General features: G+C 25.9%; 1 protein-coding gene across 1 annotated transcript in view; it reads right to left on the reverse strand.

The window, feature by feature from the left end:
• The window catches only part of LOC107166653 (glutamate receptor ionotropic, kainate 2-like), a 210,905-nt gene that overhangs the window by 73,409 nt on the left and 116,276 nt on the right, over positions 1–21,220 (reverse strand). Inside the window, exon 2 of the mRNA XM_089222230.1 lies at positions 15,449–15,610. Within this exon, the coding sequence (XP_089078356.1) occupies positions 15,449–15,610 (162 nt within the window). The remainder of the gene's footprint in view (positions 1–15,448; positions 15,611–21,220) is intronic.

Below are 21,220 nucleotides of genomic sequence, written 5' to 3' on the forward strand. Positions count from 1 at the left end.
TCCCGCCGCCATCGTTTATTGATAAAAATAACCAATTACAAATTTAAGTAGCTGCGACGGGCCAGTCTCCCGTTCGATGCTATTACAATAGGTTGTTATGTACAAGAATATTCGAGAACTTGACTTCGGCTACATTTTTAAGAAACTTAACAATGCATAATTATTAATTAGTTCGGTGAATCCGGAGGTCTTTCTGCAGCCTGGGGACGTCGTTCCTCATCTTCCTTCGCAGTAAGGATGTTTTCCGCCATACGATAAAAAAGTTTGAAAACCTCCTCTGATTCTATAAGAATCACTTGTTTCTCGATTGGATCCAGCAGCAGAGTCTCAAACACCGGACCGCAGATCATGTCGGGAACGTCGATGATGCTCGGACGACGATCTAGCCGGGAGGTTAGTGCTTCCCGGAATCCTTCCCAGTAGACGTACTGAAATAACGTGTGCCCGAGTCGTCTGCACATTGCCTGAAACGTGGACTGGTGGCCCTGGTCATACGATAGAGATATCACTGGTAACAACCATGGCCCGTGAGTGCCTGTGTCGTGTGGAATGTCAGAGACACCCACGGGATGGTTCTTCCTAGCCATCTTCCCAAGTCAGGGATGACGCAGCGCGTCCATGTAACTTTTGAGGTTGCTTGCCATCTAGCCTGCCAGGCACCGATCGTAGCGTTTATCGCCTCGCTTTTCACTACCCAAGTATCTATGTTGTATATAAACATAAAAAATGTAGGGTAATAAGGGACGTTGCACACAACCAGTTGGGTTTTTAATAAAATGTTTCTATAATATCGTATTATCACTGGAACAGTGGATATTTACTAGTGTTATAACTTTATTACTAGTCAATGCTTGGACGTGGCACGTTTATCAATTTTATGAATAGTCGAACGTCTTCACATTTTTAAATTAAATTAATATTTTAATACATAATAATATAAAGTAAATTAATATACTCAAAAACTGTTAGGGTAGGGAGAGAGGGGCTATCTTTGAAAAATAGAAGTTAGATTCTTCACTGCACACTGTTAGAATAGAACAATAATAAATCTCAAGATTTAAAGATTCTGAAAAACAGAATGTGAATAACAGCAGTGTTGAAGAAAAATGAGTGTGAATACGCTTGGTAAAATATCATCCTGAAAAGTGCGTATAATATACTGACTGTTATGTTGTATTTTCTAGTATTTAAATATGCAATACGCTATTTAAATTTTAAAACAGTTCATAAACCCTACAAATAGTTTTCTTTTGCCAATATATACGTAATATAGATGTCCAGTTTTAAAATTAAATATATTAAGATACTAAAATATGAATATTGTATAGTTGCAAGTTTATTGAATTGTAATAAAAGGTAAGATATATTATGTTTGGATAATTTTTTGATTTCGAGGTATGACTAACTGAAACCTGTATAACTAATTACTATCGTAAGTAATTTATTGTATTCGAAAAATAATGACGTGACCTACTCAGTGATAATATTATATTTGTAGATACTCAAGACTTAATAACGTTTACATCGTCATTGAACAGTAAATTGATTTGTTAGTGACTGCTGATAAAATGTAATCTTAATTTGATATAACATTTTTCAGAAGCCCTTGTAGTGCAGGCTATTAGAAAAAAAGTAATGTAATATAGTTTTAAAAAACAAGATCAAAAGAACGTTGTTCAATAATCTATGTAATATGTTTATAGTTAATTTTACTTGAAGCAAAACAATGCATTAATTGATTAAAATACGTCGATTGACAGTAGGTTTCTGCAGAAGTGCTTCATAAGGTGGAAATTTACACCCTTCAGAGCACTGTTATTGGAATTCATTATTAATGCTTGTCCTAAAACGCCATTCAAATACCAAAGACTAACACTCAATGTATTGTGGGGTAACTGAATAGTGAATTTTGACATCCAAAAAAACTTTTATTCCCTGACCTGTCTATTGTAATTCGTCGATTTTTGAGGTATTTATTAACGGTGGAAAGCGGGATTCGATATGTCAGAATATTATAAGCGCACTAGAATTCACCCATTCAGAAGTTGATTATTGTAAACAGTGGCGGCTTGAACTTTTTTCCCCTCGAATCACGTTTAATAATTTTACACCGCCCACCCTAAAATATAGTTATTAGTTATTACTTATTACTGTACATTATCTGCTGAGTACACATTACGGCTATATATTACATTTATTATTTATAATTTAATACTTAAATTACCAATCTGCAAAAATGGTCCAGTCTACCTTTTCCAACCATAAGACCCACCCACCCACCCATTAATATTTTTGTGAATCACATGATTCAAATATACTCCCTTCGAGCCGCCACTGATTGTAAAAATTAATGAGTACCATAAAATAAACGAGCTTATAATAATAATTATTATGTATTTATGTACATTTAAAATAATTTAAATTTAATTAAAGTACCCAAAACATATAATTTATTATATTTTAATTATTATTCATATATATACTTTTTTAATTCTCCACTAGCACTCAGTACTTATAAAAACGAGTTAGATTTTTATTTGTTGGACATCTGTGACAAATTAAAATTAAAAAAAAAAAAACCGAAAAAGTTTTTATTATTTGAATAATAATTTTTTTTTTCTTACTATTATTAAATAAGTAAGCCTCAACAGCGTGACCATGGGCTTAAAAACATATATCTATAGCTACTTAAAAAATTTAAACTAAATTGTACAGTTTACTATTTTTCATAAATAATAAGATATTTTGGATTGATTGTTTGTGTTTTGTTAGTCCTCTTGTGTGTCTCTACAATCTCAGATGATGTGTTGGATCGAGGTTAGATAACCGTATGTAAAACATATTGTTCTTGGTTGCTTTTTTTTCTTTAGATGGTCACATTGTGTTGTGTATATGATCTATTCTGATTCAAAACAATTCCATCTCTTGTTTTAAGAGACATTAGGTTATTTCATTTGTCTGATGTTCTTTTTATTTTAGATTCTGGGCGGAGCGAGGAATGTATTGGTTTTACAATGATATTTGTTTATTTTTCTGTTTTATTCTGCAAACACTTTTTCTCCCTCTAAACTTGCTCAAAAGTATCAAGTTTAGCATCTTTTCTGAAAGGTGAATTTTTTGAGCTGGTACTTTAAACAGGTTATTTTTCGATTTTCGAAACGGTACTCGAAATAAAAGCGATTAAAGCAGAAAAATATACGATTTCAAGATTTTATAATATTAAATAATTACGACGTTTTCTACCAGATATATTGCTTCAAATGAAAAATGAAAAAAAGTCTTTTTTGTTGTATTTTAGATTTTGTTCCTTACGGTTTAAAATTCGAAAAAATTTAGCCATTTTTAAGCTATATATAGACATTTTAATTTTGGGAGTTTTTTGTTGTAACTTGGTTAAAAACATTCATAAAAACTTTAAATTTGCGATGTTTACTTATATTAGGCTTACCTTGACATGGTAAAATTTTCAAAACATTTGATCGAATTTTTTCTTTTTCAATCTAAGATTTGAAAATTTTTAATAATCTATAATATGTATATCCTAGTCAAATAAAACGTCTCCGCTCAGAATCGTTTTTCGTATACAATGATATAATATCATTGGATTTAAATTTAATTACATCCATTACAGTAACCCACTTTTAACCTTCTGTACAGCAGAGCGACATCCACGACTTACCCGCTTTTTTTGTTAAATTTAGAGTTCATTTTAGTCATTTATTTCAACTATGTTGTAGATTATTGTTTTCACGTATTGGTTTGATTTTATATCCCAGAGGTTATTGGAAATTTACTGTTATTCGTCGAATTAATATATTGAGGAATATGTATTTTTAATATTAAAAAAAATCCACCACTACCACTACCACTCAGTAGTTTGATTTTAGTTAAATCGTCAAGTGACTTGAAATTACTAATGACGAGTATGACTCTACCACGAACGTAATATTAATTTTCTCATCTTATTCTCTTAGACAATGAGCATATATTTCCATTTTCTTTTGAATACGTTGCCACAAAGGGCGTTATTATTCGTATGTTCACCCTTGGAAAAGCACTGTCGAACAACATCCGTCTGTTATACAGAATAATACGTGACAATAACCGCATAAGTGGTATTTACTGCGGGGCGTAGTACAACTTGTCGACATTAATTTTCGTAACTATACTCAATAATTGCGATTCTTGTGTAATGTAATCAATTATTTTAGCATCGATTTCCTCAAAAATAGGGTATACCTATCATTTTTAAGATTTTTGCCAAAGTCACAATTGGCTTGTTAAATAAAAAAATATTTAATAAGTTTATGAAGTAAACTGATACGCGCTATATCTAATATTATATTATATCAATTGTACTAACACGAATGTATACTGTAAAATAATTATTGTATTTTAATCATAACAGAATAATTTAATACTAATTTCAAAGCACTATGAAACTAATAATATGGAAATGAGATACGAAAAAATAATATTATCATAATCGACTAAAACTGTTTGAATTGAAAATCATTGAATTATATTATTTATTCAGTAAATCATAACGTACAACGCCATGTAGTGGGTATTATTATTATAGCATAACAATAATTCAATAGTAGCTATTTGGCAGTGCGTGTAAATGTCGAGAATCGTGTGACAAATGTCGTGAATATTTAATTTAAGACATAATATATTAATTCGTAGATATAATATGTACAGAAAATTGAAGGTTATTATTTACAACATGATAATGAACATAATTAAATATGTAAATGATTGAATTTGATGGACGTTACGATGGCGTGTAAGGTAATGAGAAAACGTTATTATTAATATACAATATTATGAATGGATATATTATAATATTTTATACCGTATCAAATGTTGAACCAAAATTTTTTCCTTGAAATATATTATCCCATATATGATGTATAGTATAATATTTTCTATCGTATTAAATGTTAGGTAATCAAAAATTATTACGAATAAAACCATAAATTAGGTAGGATAAATTAAATTATAATTTAATATTTTGTACCTCCGACAAATATTTTAATCTTGGAAAATACGCGTATAATTTTATCCTAGCTATTTTATAATATTATTATACTTAAGCCAAAAGATTTAATTTAGTCTTTTATTTTAACTTTAAAAAAAAAAAAAAAAACAATTTCGTGGATTGTTTATTTTAAGTTGAATTTCAACGAATCTGGAAATGTTAAATATAAACATTTGGGTTTGTAAAATTTCTTTTATTCATTTAAGCTAAGTACTTATATCATAATAATATAACCATAACCAATGTGTTATACCATAAACGTGGTTAATATTGAATAGGTCGATAAGTATAATTTTCAAATCTACTTAGATTATATGTGCATGTAGATTGTATATACGATTAAAAGGGTAGAATATATTATTATACTACCGTTGATCATTAAAATTCTTCAAAGGTGAAAGTTTGGTGAAATTCAATTTCAATAACCCAACTTTAACAAAACTTAAATCTATTTAGCGTTAACGCAAAATACGAAAATCGATAAATTTATTACATTCAAATTCAATTGCAGACCTCTTGTTTGTTTAAAATATAACACATAATAATATATAAAAACAAACATTAAAGTATAGTGTGTATAAAATTGCATAGATAATTAATCTTCGCAGCTGACAATTTGTGTATTTCAAATACTGTAACTGATATTAAGTATCAGATTTAAGTCTGATCGAAGTGATTTAAATTGTTCATATTATTTGAATATATCATTACCATAATATTTGTATTATGATCTTGTATTTTTTTTAAGCTTATCCATTTGAATTTGATGTGGTAAAAAGGTTCCTAAAAATGTTTCACAAAAGAGCTTCTTTGCTGGATGCAAAACATTTAATCAAGACATTTTTGCCAATTTTTCAAATATCACGTATCACAGTCCAGTGGATTTATGGATTTGAGAAAAACTTTGTGCTAATGTTTAAGACTAGTTAAAAATCCTAAGACTTTTTTCTGATTATTTGTTTAAGGAATACCTGAAAACAACATCGCGTAAATAAAAAAACTGCTCAGTCTTTTTTTCTCTACAATATTTAATTTAAATATTTTTTTTTAGGCTCATATTTTTGACACAAAAAATGTTAATAATAATAGCTAATAGCAGAAATAATACCTGAAGGCATCGCATATTTCTGATTTCTGATTGTGGCAAATTCAAAATTAATATTTAAATACGACGAATATTTTATAATTTTAAAAAGATGACAAACAATGTGATAATATACAAGTATAGAATCATATAAATTATATACCTACGTAAATTAAATATAATAAATAAATTAGCATTAATATCAACAATAATAATATACCAACACGATAATAACTAAGAATTACACAAAACCGTTTATAATTATTTTAATTGTTAATGGTTGAAAATTATTTCTGTCGATATCACAACATTGTAGTCTTGTTTTGACTTGAGACAATTTTACACGGACATTTGTTGTGTCCGTCTTACTAGTGTATAATAAATCAAATGCACGCTCAGAAAATCAAGTATAGCTATGTTACTTTGAAAACTATAGTGAATCGATTCATTATAAAACTTGATGGTAATAAGTGTTTGTATGTCGGTGTTATACGATCATTCAGTTTTTTTAGTGAGTTATGAATATTTTTAATTCACGCTATATTATTTACCTATGTAAAATTTACTAAAAAAAAAAAAATAAACTCTCGTACAAACATAGATGATGTTTTTAACATCAGTTTCATATACAACGATTTTTAAACCACCAAAACTAAACGTGATCTGCTGAGAGTTAATTCGATATTTACGAAGACAATTAATATCTATGTATCGTTCTTCTAATGTCATACACATACCTAAGACCCAGACAGAGCGGAATATTGGGTATATTTTAAAAGAAAACAACTATAAAAGTATTCAAATAAAAAATCTTACTAAGTTGAAAAAACATTAAATTGTAATTCTAAGTTGTCATTTTATTTTTACCATTTGTTTATGCAGTTAATGAAAATAAATGGGAAAGTTAATAAAACACAACAAATTAATTTTCGATGACGTTTTCTGTTTGTGTTATATTAAAATATAAAACTTTTCATTTTATGACATAAAATATTACAGCATTTTTATTTTGGTTGGCAATGAAGAAAAATAATTCTTAAAAGTGCGAAATTTTGGTTTGCCCTAATGCATTTGGCCAAGTTAATTTTTTGTGGAAATTTATTAGTGTTTTAACTTTGAAGCAAATGTTTATTTACAAGTTTTGTAGTTAATTTTTTTTTGTAAATTTTATTAGATCCATATTATTAGATAATTATTAATTACAATTGTGTTCAATATTTTTTGGTTTTCAGGAAGTTATGTTATTTAATTAAGGTCACTAAAACTAGTTTAATTTATTATTAATTTAATGTGAGTGGTGTTATTCAAAGTAATGTTTTGGTCATAAATGTTATATAAGAATGGTTATTTAAGCATTCTGGATTGTGTTGGATCATAATTAAAAATTATTGTATTTTAGTATTATAAATTATTCTTTTATAATTTAAATCAGTTATATAAGAATGATATTTACCAACGTTTATTTAAAAGCAAGACTGCTCTAAAAGAATTATCGCAAACAATTCAAATGCAAATCTATGATATTTTCTATTTGTTTTTTTTTTTGTTTTTAGTAAAACATATTTTGCATTAAATACTAATGAATAAAGCAAACATATATATAAAAAATATACTTATATATACATAATAAATAAAAAATAAAAAATGAAACAATGAGTATTTTCCCGAGCTCTATTTATATTACGGCTTGTGCTTTTTCTATTTTCTATAGATTTCTTTTTATGAATTTAGCACATAAAACCTATAATTTGTAAATGACAAAATACATTTCTAATTTCATATTTATTCTTTTATTTTTTTAGAGAGAATATGAGATTTACAAAAATCAAATTTTGAGTAACTTATTAAATTACAAGTAGTTGTGGATAACCATAGAGGCGGGAAAAAGAAACTTACTTGCTTGTCTATTTTTTTTTTTTACCTAAAAACATTTTTTGTCATTCATAGATTTAATATGGTTTAACTACTCGACGTATCAAGTATTTTTAATTCTTTTAATCTTGTACATTATATAACAGTAATAAACAAAATAATTTGACGCGTGTAACATAACATTTTGATTAATTTTGTTTTTTTTTTAGGACTACGAGGAAGTATAATATTCAAAAACGACGTTCTTAAAGAACAAAATAAAAGTGTATCTTATTTACATAATAAGTGCTTGGAATAAAATACTGATGTCGAATAAAGCTCATCAATTTATTTATTGACCTTTCTAAAAATGTTTTAATGTTTTCATTATCTAGGTACCTATGTCAAAAGGCATCTATCAACGATTTTATTTTTAGCAATATATCATTCATTTTAAGCATATTATTTTTAAGTTTAAGCGAACGAATTGGATTGGCGTAGGAGTATAGAAAAAAGAGTTTATTACTAAAATAATGAAAAATAGAAAATAGTGATAAAAAAAAACTGTTAGAATTATTATTTATTAAAAAAAAAAATTGAAAGAAAAAATGTATTTAATGGGCACATCATATTTTATGATTTTTGGTATAAATTGTGTTGGTTGTTAAAATAATCATCTCTATAAAAATAGACGTTTTGCTATGCCCTGCAATTATAATATCGTATAGTAATTTTTGTGTCAAAATATTAAATCTATATAATTTATACTACAATATTTCATTATAATTTTATAAATATTCTTTTATATTTTGTAAAAATACACAGTTTTCAATGTAGATAGTTTTTTGAAAGATAAAATTAACTGCCAATGAATAATAACTTGAAAAAATGTTTTTAAATAATTTACATTTTTTTTCTAGTTCACTATAATTATAATATACTATTTCGTACGTACATCTAATATATGTTAAAAGTAAGTTAATGGATGATTATAATGTCAAATTAGTAGTGAATTATCTTATATTCTTTCATTTGTTGTTTAATACGAGTATTATGTATTATGTTTCATTTTATACTCTGATAATCAACTCTAAAGAATTCAATTACAAGTGGTGATAATAATTATAGTCTGTATTGTACACAAATTTAAGGGTTGATTATAATGTTTATTCATAAAAGTATTCTACGTTTTACACCATATAAGCTAGTAGCTAGTTAATCGATTTAAAGTCCACTACATTTAACGACATTTTATTGATAATTAAATTAAATTGATTACCATTATAGTAGTATTCGTGGATTTTCTGAAGTATTTGATTGATTAATATTTAATTAATATGCCATCAAATAAATAAATAAATATTCTTAATATTGTCATTTTTAATTTAAATAAGAATTTTAGGTGTTTTTACTCTAATAAAACTACAACAATTACTTTCATTTAAATTTAAATAATACGGTTTAATATAGATAGTTTGTTATTGTTATGAATTTATAAATGAAGTTTATAGTTACCTATATAGTTTATTTTTAATGAAATTTTTGGATAATTATTTTGCTGTTTTTATCATATCATCAACTATATTCTAATATACTTAATTGAAAGAAATGTATTATGTTGTAAAATATATTAGATATAACTTAAATAAACTATTTGCTATCGATAAAACAAAAAATTGTAAGCTGTAACTTTTAAATATTGCATTACCTTAAACAGTTGTAATTTATATACGGTGGATTTTAGTCTGTTTTTTTGATAGTTTTTCTTTATCATATGACATCAACAACAAAAAAAGTCAAATAGTAAATTTTATTTTAAAAAAAACTAAAATACTATTATAATATTCATAATATTATCCAAATTGAAAAATTATGTTTTTGAAGGGTTTGCATTTTATGTCTAGAATGTTGAGATGAAAATGATGTTTGTCTTTTAGAGTCACGGAAAAACAGTGACAACTACAAACGATTGACTCACAAAGAAACAATTTATTTTCATTCCCTGGGTTAGAAAACCAACTGGAAGATGAATGTTATATTTTATACTTTTTCTCGATACAACGTATACAACGATTCAACTGACGAATCTATTAACATGTTGAGTTGTTGTAAATACTTTCGCAACTAAAATATCATTAATAAAAACCGTTATTTTAATTTAAAATAGAGGATGATGTGTACATTTTTGTATTATAACGTGAAACTTTTACCTAAGAATCTGTTACATAATATTAAACCTATGGAAACACCTATAATCAAAAGATTCGTGCAAACATACCTATTGAGTTATAAGGGTATCATGGATAACAACTGATCGATCAGAGTGCGTGTGTGTTTTAAGGCTTCTGTAAACATAGACACAAGACCGACGTAACCAGACTTAGGGGGACGATTTTGAAAAAAAAAATGAAAGTCAAAGTTCCTCTTATTACTCTAAATTTTAATATAATTTCATCTAATATCAATCAAATATTTTATGGAACTTTATCATTTTTGATAGTAGTACACAATAAAATATAATTCACATTGATAGACAATTCGTTATTTAACATTATATATAGCCAGTTCGTAAATATGGTGATAATAACCTACTTATTCATATTTACACAACAATAACACGTGTTCTGATTGTTAAACAATCAGTGACAATTTTGTTTATCTCATATAGAAAATATTAAATATGTTTACCGATAAAGGGACTTTACTCTGTTCGAAAACTTCCTACACTTTAATGTACCGAAATTGCCTATACTTTTCGCCGGCCAATAATTACCAAAATAATACCAATATTCCGAAATATTATCGAGTGAGTAACTGCAATAAAGTTATGTTATAATCTAAACATTTTACTATGTAGATAGTTTAGTTTTGTACTAGCTATTTTAGCATTTATATTTACTTAATAAATCTTGGAGCTCATAAAAATGATTTAACTATAATATTGATTTTATTGATTTAATTCAACTACAAAACATAATAATTATTGAATCATCATAATTTAAAGGAATAACATAATTTTCATTTGAGAACGTGTTTAAAATACATTTTGGCACTTTGTAGAAATTTAATAACAAATGTTTTTAATAAATTGCATTACGTAATTTTATAGTATTTATGATGACGATGTGTTATTATAATCTATATTTGTTTTTATGTAATAAGCCCAAGTGAATTTTAATCTTGTTTTTTAATATTTACACATGTATTTTGAAATTGTTAAACTATTATTGTGTTGTTACGTTATTCTAATGGTAATCACGCTATTTTGGCCAAAGATAGGCGTGATTCTATTCAACATTATGGAAATAGGATTAAGCAAAATTGTTCGCATATCATTAAATAGAGCTTTTGCCGTATCATGTACACGGGGTTTATAATGTACAGATTTAATGAGAGTTTGTGTTTTATGTAATTTAGTCGTTTGATTTCTTACCATATTTGATCTTTAGTTCGTAAGTCAATCAATACATAATGGTAAATATTTTTGTTCACCTGTATTATATATTACCTTTTAATCGACGAATCAACTATTTTTATCTATTTATTTTAGCGTGATATACTTCTATTAAATTTAATGTTAAATTTCTAATAATATAATATTTTATAAAATCTAAATTAATGAAGAAAAAATGATGTATTTACAAAATTAATTATAATATCAGTCGGAAAAGTACTCACAAACCACTTTGGTTACAAAGAAGTGTCATATAAGTCTACAGCTTCGTATGCTTTAAAAAATAGTTAAAATACATTATATACTAAACATCTTATATATTCGTAGATAAACAATATTTTAACAATTTACAAAATTGGATTATAATAAGTAGTCAATGAACTACTCACGATCCGCTTTGGTTACAGAGAGTTTTTATAAAAACTTGCGGTTGCAGATATTTCTAAAAATATTTAGAATCCATACAAAACGTTATCATATAAAAATCAACTAACTAAAACGCAATAAATAAAGATAAAAAAAAGTTTTATATAGTATTATTTTTACTAGTAATATATTGAGTTTTGATTCGTACGATAATACATTTGTGTATAGAATATCTGATATTCGTATTTGAATAATATTTGATTGTATAAATAAAATTGTACATGCTCGTATCATATAATATAGTGTATGCATATTTTACGATACGACATAAACCCATCCAATAGTTAGTCATAAAAAGTGAGGAAATGTATTTTTTGTTTTTTATATTATAGAATGTATAGTAAAATACATACATATAATATTTTGTATTTGTTTTATCCTAGAACTTGTGTGTTATATCAAATAAAAACTTAGCATTACAACTTAATTAATTTTAGAATCATATATATTTATTATTTTTAATATTTGCCGTCTTAATATCTTGTTGAACCCGAGCTGAATCGAAGGAATTATGTTTTCATACTCAATCTGAGTATTTCAACAGCATTCTATTATTATGAAATAAACTAACTCTATTGATCAAACTACAACTACGAACATTTCATAAAAACATTAATAAAGAATTTATTTTAACACAAAAGTAGAACTTAGAGCCATTTTTGTTATTAATTCATTAACAGACATATGAATATTTACAACGATCGTGTACCGTAAAATATGGCTTTTGACGACAACATTTGAGTGGGCATGAGTTCATTTAATTTTTTTTAGAAATCAAATTACATTACGTTAAATGGAAATTACGTGTATTGTAACAAATGAAGTTTTATTAAATAAGATTAATAAGTGAATAACCGTATTACAATAAGATGTTCAGATTCTACGAAATTTAAAGGTTTGTGTAATATGTACTCGCTATGAATTGTACACATATGGATATTATTATTGCTCATTTCTTATGATGGTTGTTGTTATCATTAGATTGTATATGTGGTAACGAAAATCTTAAATAATATTCTACGTCATGATATTGTATATTTTTCATAACGGTCATGTAACCCAATATATCTAGATAAATTACAATAAGACACATTAAATATACAATATGAGTCAGGGTAGGTAGATTATAAGTATTTTGTAATAATAATAATATTTTACAAGTTTAAATAAATCATATACGTATGAGTACGTAACACATTACATAATATCTGATAAAAAGTCGCGTTCGCAAAATATTTTCAATTATTCGATTTCAATATAAGTTCATTGAAATCAATTTTAGAGGACTAGACATCATTGCATTGTATTTCATATTAATATTGATAATTGTATTTAGAAGGGTATGTGTCCTTTGTAATCTATTTAATACTGTTTTCGGACATTTAACGTTTGTGAAACTTAATATTATTATAATGTGAGAAAGTGATTTTACATTATACACACATAATGCCTTTTTTTCATGTCAGATTTGGTTTTCCCGTTAAACCCACGATTATACCTGGGTTAAAATATAAGTTTATCGTAAAACGGACGTCAACCAATCACTTCAACGATGCGTCATGTGGCAATAATATTATTCAAAATCGTCTTGCTAAATCTGTTAGACGAAGTTTATTATTAGATTTGGCGGGACAGGATGCGGTAAATGATGGTTAATCAAACTAGAATTATGGACCTTATAGGATTGTAAAGGTAAGTAAGCGAATGGTCACTAAATTCTCGGGGCTATTTATTGTCGTTGGCGGCGGAATATTTACATTAAACAACTGGCTTGAACGGTGGAGTAAATCTCGTATCCGGAATCCACGCCACGTCCGCAGGAAATCTTTTGTATAAGACCACAACTATTCAGAATTTTGTATAAATAAATGTAAACTTGTTTAATATATATATATGTATATGTATATGTATGTATATAAAAAAACGCACTATATACATTAACTGTAATAACGTGCGGGTATTTCGGGAGATTCGAATGATTTATGTGAAGTTCCACTTACTCGCCTCCTACCATTATATCGTTTCACATTCATACAGCTTTATTCGTGACCTATAACTACACACGCACACACGCTCACATATTTCAGCTCACTGTCCAGAATATACTCGTCTCCGACCACTGCGACCATTCATATTATCGTGTATGGTGCGTGTTGGCGACTGATAAAAAAATAATATTAAGACGTATACTGCACGGCGATCTTCAGTGTTCTGGTAATAAATTGTCTCGAATGTGTATCATAGTTGTCGTGATGACTTTGAACTCGTTTATAGGTAGATAGAATCTTTTGATTTTAATTTTTATAGTTTAGAAACAAATTATTTACTATCTTTAAAATACATAGGTACAATCAGTTAGTAATATATCTATTAACTAAGGTGACAATGACGAATAACAATTAATGTTCATAGAAATGCTCTCAGCGGCACTACCTGACAAGTTAATATATTATTATTTTACGGTTTGAACAAGTCTCTGGGCAATTGCCTCTTTGATATTATGGGATGATATAGGAATAGCATAGTTTTTTTTTTTTTTTTTTTTTAATCAGCTAGAGGATTAGAATGAAAATGGAGCTTTGAATGAAATTTAATGTAATGGGATTTAGATAGATTGTTGATGGTAGGTAGGTTTAGATATTTGTATATAGATTTTTGAAGAAAAAAATAAAAGACGTTTTTTGTTTCATCAAATTCACTCGTGCATTATTCGAAAAATATCAGTTATAATTGTATCAAGAATTGTATCATATCATAAAATTGTATTGGAAATAATTATATATATATATATATAATTATAGCAACTTTACTATTATCATTACTATTATCAATTTGCATCTTTATTTGCTGTACTACTCTGATAGGTATATGCGATATCTATGAAAGCCCATAATGGAGGAAGAAGACGTTATAATTGCGTTTGTCCTATCAGAAAACTAGTACCACCCTTAGGTGAATTACATGACTGATTATACGTATACAGATGGTTTGATCAATTTGTCAAATGAAATCGACCAAAGTGTTTAATTAATAATAATATGCAATGTCTCTATCTCACTTATTTTATTATTTATACAATTCGTTTAGATAGTAAAATTAGCAACTTGTCACCAGTTATTCGCATATTTTTCTCTATGATATGATAACTATGAACATGATAACACAGAATTCTGTGATAATTATATGTAAGTAAGATTGTTGACTATTTGCCATTTGGTTTAAATACTTATAACAGTAGTAATAATAATAAATTAATATTAATTAAATAAGTTAATAATAAATATTTCGATGAATTAATGAACTCGAATATATTGAATTGGTAATAAGTTGAAATCTGTATAATGTGTTATAGATTATTGATAAAAAATACGAATAAAGAGGTTGTGATAAATATGCGACTAGTTGCTGGCGCATCAACTGCAGTTAGTACAGGTAACATAACTGGTGACTCGTGGCTAACATGTACATTGTACATCATTGACGTTATTTATAGGCCATAACTCTATGTATTGAATAGAATCAAAGAATTTTTTTTAAATTTTTTTTTTCAAAATCTAATTAAATTAAAATATTTTATAATCATTCATACCTTTTTTAGAAGCTTTGAAGCTATCGTGTGGAGAAACATATTCAATATCGTATACAAGCGTTGTGTTCGGCAAGATCGCTTTATCTTTATTTATCCTGTATACAGCGTATTTGAATGCTACTTCTGTGGTACTGTCTTTGTCTTCTTGAGTGAAAATCGCCCCTGAAAAACCATCATGTCAAAAGAGTTGTGAAAAATATGACAATGCAATACTATATGAATATATATTATTGTATAGAAATTAAGGACCTCTCAAAACAGATTCCATTGTACAATGAAAATTAATCATAAGGTTAGGACGTATTTTTCATGGTAGTATATTTTAATGTTCAAATTTTTCGTAAAACGTCCAAAAACACTAGTTATGGATAAAGAGAAGACATGAACATTATTTAAACAAGTGGAAACCGAATGAAAATCGAATAACTGAAGTGGTTCATGTCGATTTTGTGAATAAATGTGATCGGTTAGAGTCAAAATAAAAGAAAGTGGTTCACTGAAAAAAGGGTAGTAAATAATTACGTGTGATTTTTTTAAATTGTGTTTTTCATTACCCTATCCTTATAAATATGATCTACGATTTTAATGTCCACTAAACCCTTAAAGTAGATTCATAGTATACCCTTATAATAACATTGAACCACATAATGAGACTATAATTCAACTGTTGAACATACAATAAACGCTCAAAAGTCGTAAAATCACCATAATGTATATTTTTATCTTTTGCCTACACCGTTATAGTATTACAAGCATGATTCAACAAGTTTATATTTTTTATTTTTTTATATGATCAAAGTTTTAACTGTTTTTTTTTTAATTTTTCTGTCATATTTAATATATATATATATATATATATTAATTTATTATTTGTATGATATGTTGAATATTTTAATATATATTTATAAATAAGTGTAGCAATTTTTATTGAATGTTTCAATCGTACCGTATAAGTTTATAAAGTTCTAAGATTATAATTTATTAGATTATTAAAAAAATACTTTTGGAAATTATATGTTTAATGTTTTAATGAAAAATATTTTAGATGAATGAAAACTAGATGCAAGTTTAGTATAAAACTCTTTAATTTTTATTACATTATTGAAATAATAAATAAATACAATTATTATATCATAATATAGGAATTTAATAACAATTATTTTTAAATAGTTTTACAATTTAATATGATATATTTATAAATACGTTTACAAAAATCATTATAGTTTTATAATAATTATTCTCTAAAATTAGAATAAAAAAACAAATTTAAACATAATGAAAATTGAAAAATGTGAAAAAAACGATATAAACATGATTGATAGCTTTAAGATCAATAACTATTAATAAAAATTAGTACAACGTTTTCATTTTATTATAATCAGTTGAGTTGAGTGTTCGTATTTAAAGACGATAATAACAATAAATAAAGTCTGAAATACATGTTTTTTAACGCCAGTTTTGATGCATTACAAAGTCAACATAAATGTTTGTTTCGAATTACCACAGATGAAAATCTGAAAGTTAAGTTAATGCTACAAAACTACATCGATTCATAAATCATAAAGCAGAAGCCTGGAATCATAAGACCCTTTTTAGTTCGTGTACACAAAGCTTAAAACCATTATTCAACCGTTTACACGGTTGGTAACAAAGGAGAATTTCTTTTCTATTTTCGAAGAATATTTTAAGTACGAGTCAGTTTGTAGAGTGTTGAATAACAAAATGTTTATTACACAGTCAGTATGATTTACATGTTGTATTAGTGTCTCATATTGTGGTCGATGGTGCACAATATTTCAGCATTGGAGTAAAAACAACAATTGAATTTTTATTCTAGTAAAAGAAAAAATACAATTCTCAAAGAATTGGAATGAAATTAATTTTTGGTTTTATTTTTCATTCGATTAGAAGGAATATTATAACTTTTGAAAAAGTTTTCCATATTCTGTCACCCATTTTTTGATAAAGAAATAGCTGAAATGTTAATAGAACCTCGTGGTCTCATTATTTTTACTATAACGCATAGGCCATTCTTAATCATTATGTTATTTGTTCAACAAATATTAAAAAAAAAAACTTATTCAAAATGATAAAATGTCAGTTTCCTGTAAAGTCGAGCTTATATTACTAAAACAATTTGATATTCTAACATTATGATTTGCCTTTGACAATGTCAGTATGATTGATTGTTTGTCATGAACGCAATGTATTTTATTAAATTTTCTATGTTATAAAACATTTATAGCCATAAACAACAGTTGCAGGTACCTACCTATTATAATATTACATAGATGTTTGCATACACCATACTAGTAAAACACACAAAAATTTAGTTTACAATCGAAATTCATAGTTTTTGTTAATGATTATATTGTGTCAATTCAAACATATTTTATTTTTTTGCCAGTGAGAATCATTTTAATTTACTGTAAACTTATAATGTATTTTATTAAACTTACTATGTTTTAAAACATCATCATATTTAAACCTACAAGAGTATAAAACCCGTAGTTATTATAATACTACATTGATGTTTACATACATCATACTGGTTAAACTTTCAGTAGCTAAATTGTCTATTTACATCGTCTGCTTACAATCGTAGTTTTTATTAAAACGCATTACTTCGTTATATAATATTTGTAATTACATTTTTTAATGTGAATTAAATCAATCTATAGACATTTAAAATTCAATGTTATATTTACCATAGTTTTAATATTTTTTTATAACAACTTTTAATAAAAAAGCAATTCTATGGGTAATAAGGGGAGCTTATGATTAATATTTTTTTTTTACCTTTGCAATGATTTTAATAATTTAAACAATATTAGTACCTGCAATTTTATTGTCTTTTAACTGAAAATAATAAATTTTTATCAAATAACATGAATTTAAAAAAAAATGAACTAAAATATTTATTTTTAATTAATAACTTATTTTTTACTTAATATTATATAGTGTAATTCGCTAATGATATTATGCTCAACATTATAGTTTTTTACTGAAAAACACAATTTTTTTTATAAATTATAATAGTTTTATATGCCATTTACGAATTTTCTGTTGCCGATACAAACTTGATTTTGTTCAATTTGAATCACCTTTCTCTACTGAAAATTGCTAAGCACCTGATTTTTTTTTAAATATAGATGTATATCAATCAAATTATGAATATATTGTATTTTAATATGTTCTATATTTTTTTTTTTTATTAGTAATACTATAAATTATTTTTCCATATAGAAATAATTATTGATACAATTATTAAAATTATTTCATCATTTCATCAATTTATTTATGATTTCATAATAATAAAATCTTTATATTATACATTAAATTTTTGTATCTGATTTTTTTTGTTCTATACAAAGAACTCGTTCCTAGATAGCTATTATTATTATGTTATTATGTTTTGAACTAAGTTAAGAGATTTTTTAGATGTAAATAATGAATAACCAAACTTTAAATCTATCTATATATTTTTTAATAACGTTCATTCTTTGTTATATACTTTGATATATAATAGAGTTTATTCGAATCGTATCCACATCTGAACATATTGTTAATATATATTGGGTGATATTTTTAGATTCATTTTTTCATTTTTTTTTTTATATATAATTGAAAATAGAAAAATAATATATTCTTTTAAATTTGAATTAATTTTAACACTGATTCATGTGTTAAACAAATAATTGTTCACAATGTATATACAATAAATGTAATAAATAAAATAGAAGTTAATAATATAAATTTTAGAAACTAATTATAAAATCCCTTTTTATTTTTTTATGGGTAATGTGTATACAATATCAATTACAGTGCATTTAATGAGATAATAGTATAGAGCCTAATGCTTACACTATCTAGGAAAACAATCGAGGTATTTTTATCAAGTAAACTAATCTTAAGTTTAATTAATTTTCATAAATTACTTCAAATAATCTGTAAAAAAACCAAGTATCCAACTTAGAGAAATGGATTGATATACCTATTATCTTCAGATTTACAATGCTTGAAAAAGTGGTAATAAATTATGGTTGTGAGGTACGTCAGATGAAGCCGTAATTAATACTTTGATTTGACAGCGAAAACGATGATCTTAACTACAACTGCCCAAAATTTAAACAAAAATCTAGATCTCAAGTACAGTATTAGACTTACCAACTATGATTGTTTCTAGTACTGTTTGAGCAAAATCTATTGATTTTTTTTTACCAAAAACATTAACTAATATTAATAAATAAATTGAAGAAAAAATTAAATTACTAAAATTGATCCTTGCGTTAAGAATCTAACAGCACGTCTTAATGGACATTTTTTGTAACGAATGAGACAAAACATTAATGATAATCAAATGAAAAACGACTGAGTATTTGCACCTATGCATTTAATGTTTTTTTTTATTCATTTAATATCTCTGTTGTATTATTAAATCACGATAGTAAAATAATAATAATAAATTGTTTCATAAATTCCATTCACCAGTAATAGTGATAAGTGATGACCACCTCAAGAGTAGAGTTCTCTTCATAATTGGCACAAACCGTAAGAAAATCAACCAGGAGGAGACAATAGGTAATCATTTATTATCAATAAACGGTACAACAGAGAAGTGTTGTTCAAACAAAACCCGCTTTGTTGTAGGTTAATCAGGAAAAAAAGTAATCATTTATTATTGTTAGCGTTTGATGTATTATAAATTATTTTGAATTAAATTAAAAATGTACAGTAGTGCTTTCTAATCGGATAGCTTTGTAGTAGAAAATATAATCGCGGTTCTTAGTGTAAAATTATTTATTTTTATTCCATAACGATGAAAAAAATAATACAAAATGGTTTTGGACGCCAATGAAAACATTACCGAGAAGTAATAAAAAAATATATATAATAACGTAGGTACTCTCAAAGCAATTTAATTAAAAACCTATCCCTCTAACGTTTGTCACGTTTTTATTAAATTTAGATAATTTAAGCTTTCTTGCGATACTAAAATAGGAGATAAAACCCATGTTTAATGCCAATTAATAAAAACATTTTTGGAGTTAAAGCTTTTATTATCCTATTGTATAATAATTGGTGAAAAAAAAAACTAGCTTTGATTTTTATGATTTTTAATACCATATATTTTCTACTTAATAAATAAATTAGGTTATCGTCGTCCCTAACAAGAACACTGTACCTATCTTATAAATATTCACAAAATTTTATCTCTACCCAGAACATTTTTGGTACACTATATTCATTATATATATAATATAATATATGTACTATACAATATGCATGCGAGCTATATAAATTCCACATACACCATACATATGATGATTCTAAAACGATTCTCACTGTCCAGCTATATTTTTTACTTTATAATGAAATCATTCAGATTCTTGTTTTTGGAATTTTCAAATAAATTCAAAGAGCATTTTCTCAAATTTATAAAATTTGTATAACTATTTTAGAAGTATTTAATATCGATTCAAACTTAGATTTTTTAAATTAGAATTCCCATTTTCGTTATTAATCATTTAGCAGATAGTAAAAAAAAAGCACACATTTAAAATAACTGAATTATTGAAAATAAAAAAGGGTGAGCATGATTTATAAATCAATCTATATAAGCATTATAAACTTATACTGCATTCATTATTGACAATTTTCATCCCTTTAGACCTAGATTAGAAAGTAATAGATAGTATGTAGGAGTCTTCAGAAAAAAGGCACTAAAAGCATTATTCAGCTTTTTATCACTCTCTTACAATTAAAATGTTA

The sequence above is a fragment of the Diuraphis noxia genome, unplaced genomic scaffold, assembly GCF_037042655.1.
Source record: "Diuraphis noxia isolate RWA-SAM2 unplaced genomic scaffold, SU_Dnox_SAM2 contig0003, whole genome shotgun sequence".
Classification (NCBI taxonomy): Eukaryota; Metazoa; Arthropoda; class Insecta; order Hemiptera; family Aphididae; genus Diuraphis; species Diuraphis noxia.